This window comes from Lepisma saccharinum, chromosome 2 (genome assembly GCF_977018435.1).
Source record: "Lepisma saccharinum chromosome 2, izLepSacc3.1, whole genome shotgun sequence".
NCBI lineage: Eukaryota > Metazoa > Arthropoda > Insecta > Zygentoma > Lepismatidae > Lepisma > Lepisma saccharinum.
This window is the reverse complement of record NC_139230.1, coordinates 111,466,923-111,482,045: the sequence shown is the minus strand read 5'-3', so window position 1 is coordinate 111,482,045 and position 15,123 is coordinate 111,466,923. Positions and strand designations below refer to the sequence as shown.

At 38.4% G+C, this 15,123-nt stretch overlaps 1 protein-coding gene across 4 annotated transcripts in view; it reads left to right on the top strand.

Moving 5' to 3' along the window:
* Window positions 1-1,760: 1,760 nt before the first annotated feature.
* Window positions 1,761-15,123, top strand: part of LOC145984114 (uncharacterized) — a 677,559-nt gene continuing 664,196 nt past the window's right edge. For all 4 annotated transcript variants that reach the window (XM_083117547.1, XM_083117546.1, XM_083117548.1 and 1 more), the window contains exon 1: window positions 1,761-1,862. In XM_083117547.1, coding sequence (XP_082973673.1) covers window positions 1,808-1,862 — 55 coding nt within the window. In that variant the 5' untranslated portion in view covers window positions 1,761-1,807. The remainder of the gene's footprint in view (window positions 1,863-15,123) is intronic.

Genomic DNA, 15,123 nt, shown 5'->3' with positions numbered 1-15,123 from the left:
GTCAGGAAGTCAAAAGAGGTAAAAATAACATTTCTCATCTTAGTAACTGCTACAAAATTAGAGCGTCTGATCAGAAATTTTCACAGCAACTTGCAGCCTAACATGATTGGTCTGATATTTTCAAACGAAATTGTATTAAAATTATGAACTCACTTATAGCAATCTTCCCAAGAAAATAGGAGTCTGGGTTTGATTCTTTAAGAAACTAACGAAGTCAAATTTTTTTGTTTCTTTTAAATTTCAAAACAACCTTTGTATATGACAATCTAACTAAAATGCAAGATAATAGGACTAAAGCGGGCTGCAATAGGGGCTGGTGGTTGTGGTGTACACTTTACGTAAGCAACCGACTCTTTTCTTGTCATTCTTGTAATAAATTGTTGTAATTATTTATATTCATTCTTTCTAATAAACATCCTGATTAATTCCTGGGTTCGATACGCGGTGGAGGCACATAGTGGTTCGGATCCCACATTAAACTGTAGGTCCAGTCCTGATTAACCTTACTGTGCATAAAGTGGACTTAAAACACCAAATCAATCAATCAATGAATCCTGATTCAAGTTATTGGGAAAATATTCCACGAATTTCACATTTCTAATATCGTGTTAATCACGGCGACTAGTAGAAAGAATGAATATCGAAATAATTGTAATCATAGCACAGCGCCTTACGACTCCACGGGTCCCGGGTTCGAATCCCAGCCTGCGCATGGATGTTCTTTGTGAGTGTCTCTATAATCCAAGGGCCTCACCGATGGCGCAGTGGTAGCGTCGTCTCCTTGTAATCAAGGGGTCCCGGGTTCGATACCCGGTGGAGACACAAGTGGTTCGGATCCCACTTTAAACTGTAGGTCCAGTCCTGATTAGCCTTACTGTGCATAAAATGGACTTAAACAACATATCAATCAATCTCTTTAATCAATTTCATCATGTCATTCTCATCACTCAATCTCATCTTTACGATTAGTCAAAATTGGCAGATTTTCAATCAATCAATTGTTATAATAGTAATTGTAAGAGCGAGGGCCTCCCGATGGCGCAATGGTAGCGTCGTCGCCTTGTAATCAAGGGGTCCCGGGTTCGATTCCCGGTGGAGGCACATAGTGGTTCGGATCCCACTTTAAACTGTAGGTCCAGTCCCGATTAGCCTTACTGTGCATAAAGTGGACTTAAAACACCAAATCAATCCAATCCAATCCAATTGTAACAGCGATGAAAGTGTAAGGGCCCTACGTACGATCGCAGTGTGGGCGCAATAGAATTCTTCACAGTATTGGTTAAAATTATTTTCCTGATACATCGGCGAAAAGAGAATATTACATTGCATGAAAAAGCTGTTTGGTAAAAGCTACGTCTTACCCTACAGTGCATGTTTTAATGCAGATTCGCCGTCCTTATTTCAGTAGATTGTTTAATCAGCTTAACATGAGCTTTACTTTGAAGTTTTAAGCAGTTGTAAATAAAAAAAATGTTATCTATTGTGTTGTTTATTTTTTGTGGATATTGCGACTGCGAAAATTCGTATATGTAACCATTGTCATAGCGTCATAAGTACCGCTCATATAGGTAAGAAATTGTAGGAGGGGGAGGGGATACGTCTGGAAGGAGCTATTGTGTGGAAAAAGAAAAAGAGTCTTGGAAATAAAGTAGGAAGAAGGTCTCAACTCCGTAGCTACTCTGATACGAGAGGAAGTAAATATTTACCGAGTTGAGGCTGGCAGGCGACGTGGGAGGCGACACAAGGAGACTTACAGAATGGGAGCGAGAAATTAGTGGAGAGCGTGGCTTGCCTTCCGAAGTTCACGATGTGGATCCGTCTGCTGACGTTCGTGGCATTTGGCCTTCTTGTACTTATCAAAGGTAACTTTCTAAATTATTTCCTATAGAAATTAAATGTATCGCCACAATAAGCGTTCTACTAATATCTTAAGAGAAATCAGCTGGATATAAAAACCTTCCAATTGTTCGTCCCTAACTATACAGAATATTTGTTCGTTGTGCCGATGCAATCACAGAATATCTAACAGATCTCTAGTCGTTTTATTTTTTGCCATTCGTAATTCAAACAATGCCTGGAAACAATAGAATTATCAATTTTACTTTCAGCATAAGATAACTCGAAGTATGTATATTAGTGAAATCGGTTTACTGGCTAATTGCTGTTATTTTTCGTTTGTGGTCAAAGGACATTTACGTCGTTGAGATTATGTTGAGACAGTGTTTTGAAGTGAACTTTAATCGTTGCAGATAATCGGGTTAGGGATCGGACCTTCAGTTCTAGTAAGATAGGGGCCACAAAAATTTGTGCAATTTTAAAACCCATCCTGAGACAGTGTGATTATAAAGTTATAGGGACCAAACTATCAGAGAGACTTAAAGTTACGTTTAAGCATAGGTGTGTATACAGGTTATGACCGTATATATTTATTTTCAGGAAGGGGGAAACAGGGAGGGAATTCTAGTTGTAATTACAATATTTATTTCTTATCATGATTTTAAATTTTATGTAACGTGTATTTTTACTGTGTTGGAAATATAAGTGAAATAAGGCTGACGCATAGTATAAAATATTTGCATGATCAGTATTTTATTGTACACACATAAAGTGCGTGGCGCCACCAATTATAAGGTGTGCGCACATAAATGTGTTTAAGATTCTAGTAAACGGCTATTGAATTGGTATCTCGTCAAATATTTTGGAAGACCATCATCCAGACCTATTTCGCAGAATTGGAGATATTCACGCTATATATTCCAAAGTTCAAACAAGAACACTCTTTGCCTTCTTAGCGGGACTTTATTTTTTTTCTTTTCATAATATTGTTGTTTACGTATGCTATTTCATACATTGCAGCGCATTAAGATATACATTCTTTCAGATCTACTTAGTCTCAAAGAACACCCATGCCGGTACCTCGTAGTGCGGTGTGCTAACAACTACTGAATGTATACCGCAATACTAAGTAGCTTTCTTAAAAGCTAAGTAGCTTTCTCTTGTAATGCAGACAATTCCCTCTCCTCTGTCTTTCCTTCCCTCAAGTGTCTATCATTGACCATAGATATATCAACATGTATATCAATGATTTAACTTTGATAAACGAATGCCTTTCAATTAATTTATCTGCAGATGATTGCCTCCTTGTTTACCATAAATAACTTCAAAAACCTGAACGAACAAATAAAATCGTAATTTCACACAATCCATTCCATAGGCTTGCGCACGGAGGAGGGGGCAGTTGAACCTCCTAATACTCTCACTTAGAAATTTAGCACATATTACCGTTATTAAACAATATTATTATTGTCTTTAAAAATAAAGTACAGTATTTTCAAGTCGACGAAAGTTCCAAACAACTTCTCCTATGTAATTGGACAATCTCACTTCTTTCTCCATCAAATTACTTGTTATTATGGCTCATGCATTTTATTCGTTAACCTCGTTGTGTTATACCTATGTGGTCTCAGAATAAATTAATCACACATTGTATGTATTGTTGTTTTGAATCTTCTGTATGAAATCATGTTTATATGTAAATTAGTCTGAACCACAGAGAAGGAAAATAAAGGGGGAGGGGAACAGAGAACTTTGGTGCCACGGAAGCTGGAATTCTTCTAATAGAGTGATTCTCGGTGGGTCCGGACACACACTATATAAATACAATAAAACAGTGAAAAGGCATGAAGTTTTTCTTTCTCCGACTTAACTTTCATCAAGGTTTTTTCCCACCTTCATTCGTGGTACTTTAACAATAAGCTCAATAATTGAAAAACGAAATCAATTGTTCCTCAGAGAAAACATCAACTTGAAAGTGACACTTCCTAATTTACTCTTAATAGTAAGTGCGTTTCATTAGTTGATAAACCAAAATACCTACAGAAATATTAGTCCAAATCTTGGGTTTTAATTGTTTAAATTGGCGAATGTATCCCAAAATAAGAGCTACCCTACGCATATTTCACTCAGTCAGTCAATTCCTTGACGATGAACTTAGTGGATTCCATTATCTGACATTGACACGAGCTCATTTCGAATATCCTTCTCTTTCTTGCAAACATAAGTACTTGAAGAGGCCGAAAACGATTAAGCACATCTCCTTAAGAATTATTCGAAAATGATCACATGACATTAGTTAGAAGATTGATTGTTTGACTTGCTTTATTTTACTTCGCTTTTTGTGCCACTTTTGGCTAATTTGCGAAGATGTGGACGAGTGATGATATGATGAAATTGATGAATGGACACTAACAAACATCCATGAATGAACGTAAACACCGAAACCACAACATAACGCACACGTAATGATCCGGAACTTCCTGAGCCTGACAAGGGCTGGTACGGTGGGGACCCTGCTTACCTGGCAGCTAAAATGAAATGTTATTTCTGCTATTATTAAAACATGTACTGATACTACACACGCGTTCTGCTGTTCACCAAGCCTCCCGAACTACCAGTCTTCTGCGTTCTCAGATCCTCTAAAATAAATCTGTTGTTAACTTTTCCTCTTCTCTCATTTGAATTATCTTTTGCTTACTTGTTTTTTTATTACGTCCTTGTCAATTTCATTTACAACCTCTCTTTTCTCTCTGTAACGTTTTGTTATTTGATATTTGTAGCTATATTTTTATTCTTACAAAACACTTTAAAATTTATATTATTTGTTACTTGTACTTTAATATTGTTATCTATATCGTAACTATTGTTGGAATATTTGAGCAATCTGTTTACACAAATTATTTGTCATGGTTAATGTGAAGCGTCAAGTCCATGCAACTGGAATGTTAGCACTAAAATTATGGCTTTGAATGTAACCACAATACAATTAATACATTAACAATAATAATAATGGTAATAGAGAGCCGCGGTTGCCCAGTCGGTAGGATGCATGACTGACATGCGGAAGACACGGATTCAATTCCCGGAGTGGGTGATCTCCGGGGGAAGTTTTCCAGCAATATCCCTGCATGGAGGGGCTCTGGTGTTCACCAACGGGTACCTGTGGGCAACCCTGGGGAATAAAGAAGGCCGGAGAGTAGTGCTGATCACATTACTTCCACAGATGGTGGAGAATGTGAAAGTGTGGGGCCCTACCTCCACATCAGCCATATGCTTTCAAAGCATGTTGCGATGCCCATAATACATCGCGTTTATTGTAAGAACTATTGTAACTAAACATAAATTGCAATTGTTAGTTTAGAAAAACTCACACGAGAAAGTTGCAATTTGGGTACATTTTATGACAGAAAGCGTTCTAGGTTCGAATCGCGGGTAAGGCATGGATGGGTTCTCATTCCATGATCTATTTCATTATTATTAGGACGGCGTACTAACCGGTATGCAATCACAGCGCAGAACGGTTATTTTGACAAAATCCTGTTTTCCTGCTGGCTGCTTAAGGGAAGAGAGAGTGTAATGTTCTTGTTTCTTGCCTAGCGGTGGGTCTAATTGGCTGTTTGATCGCGGGTGCCTTCGTGGTAAACGACAACAGAGGGTCACTGGTATAAAGACATTCCCCGCGCCGGATGTAAGAGCGTCCTCATAATAGTTCATGATTTTTCCTAATCGTGTAAATTTACCTGGAGAGGCATAACATCCCGAAAAATATCTAAAACAGAGATATAAATTATATGTTTATTATCTAATATCTTCACTACAGTGTTGACTACACATACACATCAGGTATATGGTCTAACCGATAGATGAAAATGAACAGTTGATGGCAGGAATTAACGGAAAGAATGATGAATACAATTAAAAGTAATCTCGTGTGCGTAACACCATGCTATGTATTTGCATGCAAGTCTATAATACATTCCCAACACAAGCCGTAGGTAGAGATGTATTGATCACAGCACCGCCAACACTCTCATTGAATCATTGACCCCCTGGCGATAATAATAATAATATTTATTTAAGTGATGAGGACGATTTGACAACCAGGTACATCACTATGTCAAATTGAGCATACAAAATTACAAAATTGAATACTTAATTGAATTATAAAAAAATACAGTGGATCCTACAATCTTAAACATCATCATAAATTCAAATTGTAGGTTTCAACAAGTTCAGCTACTAAACTTCTGGCATTATTTAGACATGTAAGAATTGAGATATACCTCTGGGAATTTTATAAGATATATTGTTAAAAAAATATTCACTGTCTATTTGGAAAGTTAAGATCTTCTGTACAAAATTTATCCTTTTCATTTTCCTTCTTTCTTCTAAGGTAAACATATTCAACTGTGTTAACCATTCAGAGTAATGTTGTTCATAGTATTTTTTTAAAAAAAACTTTGTGCATCTCGATAAAAGGTTTTGAACTGATTCAACTTTTTGAAAGTGACTGGTGGCTCTCAGAAACCATAATTCATTACCATATTCAAGAATAGGACGAACTATCGTTTTATACAAGTATATTAAGGTATCTTCTTTTTAAAAAAACTTTCCATGAATAAAATATATAACCAAGCATCTTCTTTGCTCTTTCGCAAATTTCTGAAATGTGCTCATCAAATATGAGAGAGGAGTCTATTAACATTCCTAAGTTTTTATGGTTGTCGCAGAATTGGATTTTATTTTGATAAATATAATAGTTGGAGATTATGTAATGAACTTTATTAGTACATCTTAAAACTTTACACTTTTTCAAGTTAATTTGCATTTCATTAATCTTGCACCAATATGTCATTCTATCGAGATCAACCTGAAGTTAAACGACATCATCATTGTTAAGATACTCTTAAAATCTTTTTATATCATCTGCATATAGTAAACATGTGCTAGATATAAAACATAAAGTGACATCATTCATAAAAACAGCAAATAGAATTGGGCCAAGTAGCGATCCTTGAGGTACTTCACAAAATATTGTTTTTTTTCTAGAGGAAATTGTTTCATCAATCTTAACAGAGAATGCGGTCCTCCATCCATATCGGGGGTTAGACGTAGAGCTGACAACTCTGCACTGTAAAAAGATATGTCAAGAATCAGCAATATGAGGCCATGGTATATTAGTCGAGTTTGGAATACCTAAAAAGTTTGTTAATATGATAAAAGTATGCACCAGTGAAACAGAAAGTAAAATTCGTGTGGATATTAATGTGTCTGACAAATTTACAATTCATGATGGGTTAAAACAAGGAGATGCATTATCTCCATTGCTCTTTAATTTTGTTTTAGAATACGCTGTTAGGAAGGTAAAAGAAACTAACGAAGGACTAAAATTAAACGGTGTGACTCAGCTGTTATTGGGGAGCCCAACTTAAAGAGTTCAGTATTGGTCGTTATGGGCTTTTACTTTTGAGATCACCACCACCTGAATAAGTGTGTTTCTGTCAGAAACAAAAGTCGTTAACATTCGAAGATAAAATAATAAATATGCAAAAAACAGAGGAAATGTAAGGTTTTGATGGGCTACACCTTCTTTTGCAATTCAGACCATCCAAAAAGGACGTTTTCCTTTCTTGTGTTTACCGCGATTTGGGGAGTTAAAAATAACAGCCGTCCGACTGTTGCCATTTGCTGCAAACACGTGTTGGGAAGAAGAAGAGAGCGGGGAATGTTCAAGCAAAAGTTCGTGAATAGGTTTCCGTTGGGGTTCAAGTGGTTCATTGTTTATGTGTGTGCATTCTCATTTTGGGTAGTTCTTGAAAGAATTTATTATTATAATTGTTCTACAACAGTAAAATGGCAATATGTGGTAGGGTGTCCAGAGTCTTACCAGTAAAGACAGACAAATTGTAATAAATATTATTGAATAGTTGAAGCAGAAAATCGTGTAAAAGTGTTAGTTGGACTGCAAGCGAAACCGCTAAAGTGACTGGAATTTCGTTCAAAACAGTTTACAAAATTAGCAGCGAAGCGAGGGGAGGAGAAAAACGCCAAGAAACAACAGGTACGCAAATGCAACGACTTCGTATACGACTTTCATACGAGGCGATGTGCTGCGAAAAGTCCCAGGCATATTGTATACATTAGCCAATTTAGCGGGAGGTTGACTAAGTATTATGAAAAATAAGAACAAAAAATGATCGAGCCGTTCTCTCCAGATACTTAAAAGAAGGTCTGTCTCTTTCTTTCAGTAATCATTTTTCATGCAAATGCAATAGAACTTATATTATTTCACACCTGTACTAATAATTAATTGATTGAGTTTTAAGTCCACTTTCATGCACAGATAGGTTAATTGGGACAGGACCTACAGTTTTACGTAGATACGACCCACTATGTGCCTCCAGCAAGCATCGAACCCTGGATACCTTGATTACAATGCGACGACGGAAAATCTGCTAAAACTATCCCCTTATAATCGAAGGGCCCTGGGTTCTTTTCCTGGTGGAGGTACATTCTAGGATGGATTATGCTTGAAGGTTCAGTCCCGATTAATTCATCTGACCACAAATTAAACCTAGAACGAACCCTTGTAATTGCATTGATGTGATTGACGTGTCCAATGGGGGTAGTGTTGCCCACGAGACGAGACGGGACAGGACAGACTTTTTAAAATTCGAGACGGGACGAGACTGACCACCTGTCTCGTCTAGTTTTCGAGACGAGACACGAGACGGGACGAGACGGGTCCTGAAAAGTCTCGTCTCGTCTCGAAAGTCTCGAAAAAATATAAACAAAATAACTAAATTATTGCAAATATTTATTTATTTATTCGGAATAAAGCACTTTCTTTGGAAACCCAAAACAGCTTCTTTACATGAATAAAGATCTCTAAGATTCCCCTCGAAAAATTCTAATTCGTCACACGTTGTCCGTAACAAATTTGCTGAGACTTTAGCCTCGTGTCCCAGCTATCTAAACTTGCAAAATCCCTGTATCTTTCTATTGACATTTCCTCAGAATACCTTAAATCTGGAAACTATCTGCTACCCCAAGAGCTCTCTTCCATTCATCCTTACGCAAAACGATCCGTAGGTAGTCACTGCCATTGTTTCCTACGGCCCTGTTCCAGCCATACTGGCGACAATCGTCATAACTAGAGCCCGGAAGTTTGGCAAAATGCCTCTTTTTATCTACTGCATATATTGATAAAATTTTTCCGGATATACGTTTCTTATGTTCTTTCGAATGTTTTGGAAGCCTTTTCATTTTGCCTATTTTGCCTATTTGGGACCCCACTGCCTATTTTTAATTATAATGCCTTTTTTTGCCCTTTTCAATGAAATTTGACAATTTATTTTAAAAAATGTGTATATAAATTATTTTTCTCCCAAAAAATGTTGTTGGCATTTATTTTTCTTCCGTTTATTATGTGAATAATTTTCGCCTTATTTAAGTAATATTGAACTCACGCATGTTTCAACATTGCTGAAGGAGAAAAGTGTGAGAAAAAGTATTTCATGCTGAGTTAGGATATTGCCTTTCGGTTAACATTTCTTGTGCATGATTGACTGCTGAAGTGGACAGGTTGATTTCGAACAAAAAGAAGATATTTCTGAAATCTCCCTCTCGAACCCGAAAATTTCAGGAAGTTGCGATTGAGCTTAGTTTACCTCAGCAACCAGTCTTGACGAGATGGGGAACCTGGATATCAGCAGCTATATATTATGCTAACAACCTTGAAAAAATCAGTGAGATGATCGATGCTCTTCCAGAAAATGAAGCGGCTTCAATTCGTGAAGTGAAAAAAAAACCTGTGCTATTCAAATTTATTTTTGCACATTATGGTGCATTGCCAGAGACAATTACAATTATAGCATCCATGAAAATGTTCGAGGAATCTATGCAGCAGATGATGGAAGTGCCAGGAGAAAAGGGGTCAGCTGTTGCGGAAAAGTGCAAACGGGTAGTGAGTGCAAATGAGGACCTGAAACAATTGAAAACAATATGTGATATTCTAAAAGGTGAAAATGCTGTTACCGAAATGAGTCCAGCTACATTAGCTTGTTTTATGTATGCTCCAATAACTTCTGTCGAAGTAGAAAGATAATTTTCTATTATGAAAAACATTCTCTCTGACAGACGACTATCAATGAATGTTGAGAACTTAAAAAGCACCTTGTAGTTATGTGCAATGAAGACGGAGAAAATTGAAATGCTCTTCCCAATTTAGATTTTAACATTTTGCCAGAAATTAGAGATAAAAGTAAGCGACTTCCAAATGTGCCTTTTTTCGGTTTATTTTGCTTTTTTTATTTTAGTGCCTATTTTCCACATTATAAATGCCTTTTTGCCTGCCTATTTTAACGAAAATAAATGCCTGAACTTCCGGGCTCTAGTCATAATATTTCTCACCCAAACAGACCCTTCTTTCATTTGCGACCCTCTTCTCAAAATCCACATCAGCCTCGAGTGCTGGTTGCAAACTCCAAAGATTTTGTACTAAAAACCTAGGTAAAGGTAAAGTTCAAAGTGCATATAACACAGTGCCATGAAGGCATATTTACGGGATGTGGGGGAAAGATTATTTTGGAGGCGAAGTGATCAGCATCACACTCCGGCCGCTTTTGCTTTCCAGGATTGACCCCATGCACCCATTGATATGAGACTGTTGAGCCCCGGAGCTGCTTTATGCGGGGACAATGCGGAATAATTCCGACCTTTATTCACCCACTCCGGGATTCGAACCCGGGTCTCCCGCCCGCCTGGCAGTCAGACGCCCTAACGAATACACCACCGCGGCTCTAAAAACCTAGTAAAAAGCTAGTGCAATTAGATACTCTGCTTTGACGTAACGAACATAAAATTGCCTGAAGTCATAGGAGTAATAAGCGACATGCGACAGCAACAATTGTGTCGCTTGGAAATGAACGGCAACGACTAGACCGGCAAGCGGCACGTGTTGCTTTGTCGCTTGCGTGTCGTTCGGACTGGGCCGTTTTTTAATAGCGTGCATTGTGTCGCCTCTGTGTGTTGGTAGTGAATTCACAGTGAAAGCTTGCTTAGTATAGACTAAGGGAGATTTCCCATCGAAGCGACACGCGACCCGTAACACGTGTCGCTTCAGGATTTCACCAATCGAACGCAGGTTTGTGCGGCCTGCCATGCTCCTACGCTGTGAAACGTTATTCCAAAGGCTTTAGCCAAGTCAATAAATAAAATATCAGTCTGGGATTGCTTCCTAATGTTAGATTTAAGTGAGTCTATTAAAACCAATAAATTGGTAATAGTTAGCCTTTTTCTAAAAAAATAAACATGCTGATTTCCATCAATATATTGTTGAAAAGAGAAAGACAAATAATCAGCAATTATGTGTTCAAAAACCTCTGCCATGGCATTTAATATAGTAATTAGTCTATAATTATTAATATCATTGACTTTCCCATCTTTGTTTTTAGTTACAGGTACAATAAACACATTTTTCCAGATATCTGGAAATATTCCAGAAGTAAATGATATATTGTAAATTTTAGTTAATAATGGTACAAAAACATCTTTGTTTGCTTTCAAAATAAAATTAAGTATTGTTACTAGCCTGGTCCCCCACACTTTACCTCTGCACTCGAGGTTCGGTGCACTTCGTACTCGGCTCAGATTTGTCTAGGGGTATCTTTCTTTGTACGACAATGCACGTGGGTTGCTACAAGTCAACATAATTATATAATTAACTACAAGAGACAACGGATAACCTTTGCGTAACCTTATTGCTATAGGGGATAAACTACCTTGTCCAGCATCTGTGAAATTAAAAACGGAAATTTTGGATATTTTCTATAGTTTAATTAACGTAAAAGTTGAAGTATATACAAGTCGTATTCGAACGTTCATTTCTCTAATTATCGGACCAAAACTCTCATTTTGATGTTGGAATCTCTATTGTTTGTACCTGGATGCTTTACGTTTCATGAATTACATTTGGAGTACGCTTGTCACAAGGTAGACTCGCGTTACCCCAAGAAACGTCTTAACAGGCGAGAGGTCGCCCGACGTGTACATTTCTCAACCTCCACGGTGACAAGGCACTAGGCTGCCCGGCGCACCGTAATTACTTCAAAATAACATCCAGTACAAACTACCTTTTTACCTGTAAATTGGACACCAAGGCACTAGCTTGCCCGGCAATCCAATCTCTTACAGCATCCGTTTCGGGAGACCTGTCCTCCGGTCCTAGCTGACCGAAGCAAAAACAGCCTCTCCCTTCCAAGTCTCAGTTCCAACAGCCAACTTCCCCCACTCTCATCTGGGAGTTTATATACGTTTTGTTGGCGTCTGTTGCCAACGGCCCTTCTTTCAAAATTTTTAATCTTTAACAGCTAACCAGCCCGCCTTTTCCTCGAACGTTCGAAACACGAAGAAAGAACAGATAGCTACATGGTATTTATTCATGGAACAATACGAACCTAAAAATGCATAATAAATTGATTTACACTAATCAGACATATATATATGTTTATACACTTGATTACCCAATTAATTAACATATTAATAAATATTTCAATAAGGAAAAAAACACTGTTGCCCTGACATGGGGGCAGGGTAACAGATTCCCCCTCCCCAGCGTTACAATTCAATCTGAAATTTAAATTTCAGTCTGTGTGAATTGTCTTAAAGTCACTGAGAAAAGTTAAGCACTGTATCTGAAAAGAAGAAAAAATTCACTGAAAAAGTTATTTTCACTACACGTCACAACCGTCTCTCTCAAAAGAAGAGTCTCGATTTCACTGCACTAAATGTCCTATTTCCACACGGTACTTCCTCAGGAATCCTGGAACCTCCTGGACATCTCAGCCATCTGGTCATCAGGACTGCTCCCAGGTGCAGACGAATTCAGCTCCTCCACCTTCCAACGAACATGTCCAGCTCCCGCTCTATGGTCGACTCAGCCTCTCCTCGGTCCGTCCGAAGAACCTCCTGTTCCTTAGTCCCCTAGTCCTTGCGTCTGGGACATCCGCGGTACTCGGTTCGACTTCTGCCGAATTTCAGCTTCAAATGCTTTCAAGAAGTTTTATCGTTCGATCACACGACCCGATTTTAATATGGCTTTTCCATTTTTCATCTATAAGGAAACTTTCCCTTCCTTTTCCGGGCATCGAACTGCCATCCTTCAGCATTCTCTTAGGGATGAAAATCTCATTTCCTCGTGTGGAGAATATTCATCTACTTTTATCGGTAAAAGGTTTACATAACATAAAATCCAACAGTCCGTAATTAAAATCTTATATTCACATGAAATAAATTTACCAGGACTCTAATGTGTAGCGACAATAAATCAGGAATTTAATTACTACTGTACAAACTAGCAGGCGTTCACTCGGCTTCCTTTCCAACATTTTTCACAGCCCTTCTACCCCCTCCCCTTGAGATGGATTCTCAGGGTAGAATTTAGGGACGAGTGCTTTCCATCACACTTCTCAAATTTCTTCTCGGAACGACCTTCAGCTGGTCAACGTTAGCCAGAACTCTCTTCCCCTCACCCTCCTTTTCCAAAACAACATTATTTGGAGTAGTGAAATTCAGAATTCTGTAGATCCCTTTGAATTTCGGGAAAAAGCACGCAGTTTGCTTGTTAAAAGCAGACGAAATCCTATGCTCTTGAAGCAGTACTCGATCTCCGACACGAAGATTAACCCTTCTTCTGCCCTTATTGTAGGCCTTTGACGCTTTTTGCCTCGTCTTTTCTTCTGTTTCTCTTGCAAATTCGAAAGCCACGCCCATTCTTTCCTTTAACTGTATGACGTAATCCATCTGTCTCTCCGCCGTGACGTCCTCCCCAGTTCCACCTTCCCTCTGAAGCTTCATTTTCCGAGTGTCATGCGGCGTGTACAAATCACGTCCAAAGAACAAGAATCCAGTCATCGAATTCGTTGCATTATTGATGGCAAAACTTATCGCGTCCAAATTTTCAGCCCACGATGAGTGTTCTCTGCAAAACTTTCCAAGTGCTTGCTTGATTATCTTAATAGCTGCTTCTGATTTATTTCCCTTCGGTCTATATGGCATAATATAGACAGGCTTGCAATTCACAGAACGCAACGTTTGTGAATACAGTTTGCTTCGAAATACACTCTGGTTGTCACTGACAACGTATTTCGGGAACCCTGACTGAAAACAGTACTTCAAGAATGCTTGCGAGATCGTCCTCGCTGTCGTAGTTCTAAGCGGTGTCAAAATAATGTGCCTTGAGAACTCATCTTGAATGACTAAACAGTACTTGTATCTCCCCTTCGTACTTGTAGGCAGTGGTCCAAAAATGTCCAGAAACACTTTGTATCCAGGCGCAGTAGATTTTCTCGAGTTCATAAATCCCATCTTTCTGCTGTTGTCAGGATTATACTGAAGACAAGTGATACAACTTTTGCAATAGTTACTGACATCTTTGACTACTCCATCCCAAGTATAATTCTCTAGGACCTTAAACAATGTCTTTCCATGTCCTAAGTGCGCAGTAAATAAATCATCATGCGAAGATTTAAGTACTTCACTCTTCAACTTCTCTGGTACCCAAAGCTTCAATCTGGAGCTAAACGGTGGATAAAGTCCAGTGTTTTCGTCAACGAAACGGTAAAGCAGTTCATCATCGTCGAGACAGGAATGTTGCAGATAAAAGTCAAATTTTCTCTTCTCTCGAGCATCCTTTATTTCAACTTCTTCTCCATTTAAACATCCAATTAATTTCGACAAATAAGGATCACTCTGTTGTTCTCCTTTCCACATTTCTTTATCGTTAAGATCTACGGGCGGCGAAGTTTCGTTCTGTCCCGCCGTCTGTCTTCCATTTACAGTGTTGCCAGCTGCATCTGTAAACATCGCTTCCGTTTTCCTTTTCTGTTTCCGGTCGAATTTCTGACACACTTTGCCTTCGACTTTAGGAATATCATGATGTTCCATTATCGTCCCATCAGGCATCTCTAATCTGAAATATCCTTCAGGCTTGATGTCCTCTATCGGATAATTCTCTTCTGCATCCGAAGATCCAATGTAATTCTCCCTCTCAGAAAATCCCGCTTCGATCCTCGACAAGTAGTCAACAGCTGTGTTATTCCTACCGGCAATGTATTTTACTGTAACTGGAAACCTGGTCACCCTGTTTATCATTCTGTTTATGTGGCTCGGAATCTGAGAAGATTTCAAGATGTCCACGAGCGCAGAATGGTCAGTGTAAGCTATCACTTCCGGTGCTTGCAGAAAGTAATATTCAAATTTCTCCAGACCCATGGTCAACGCAAATAA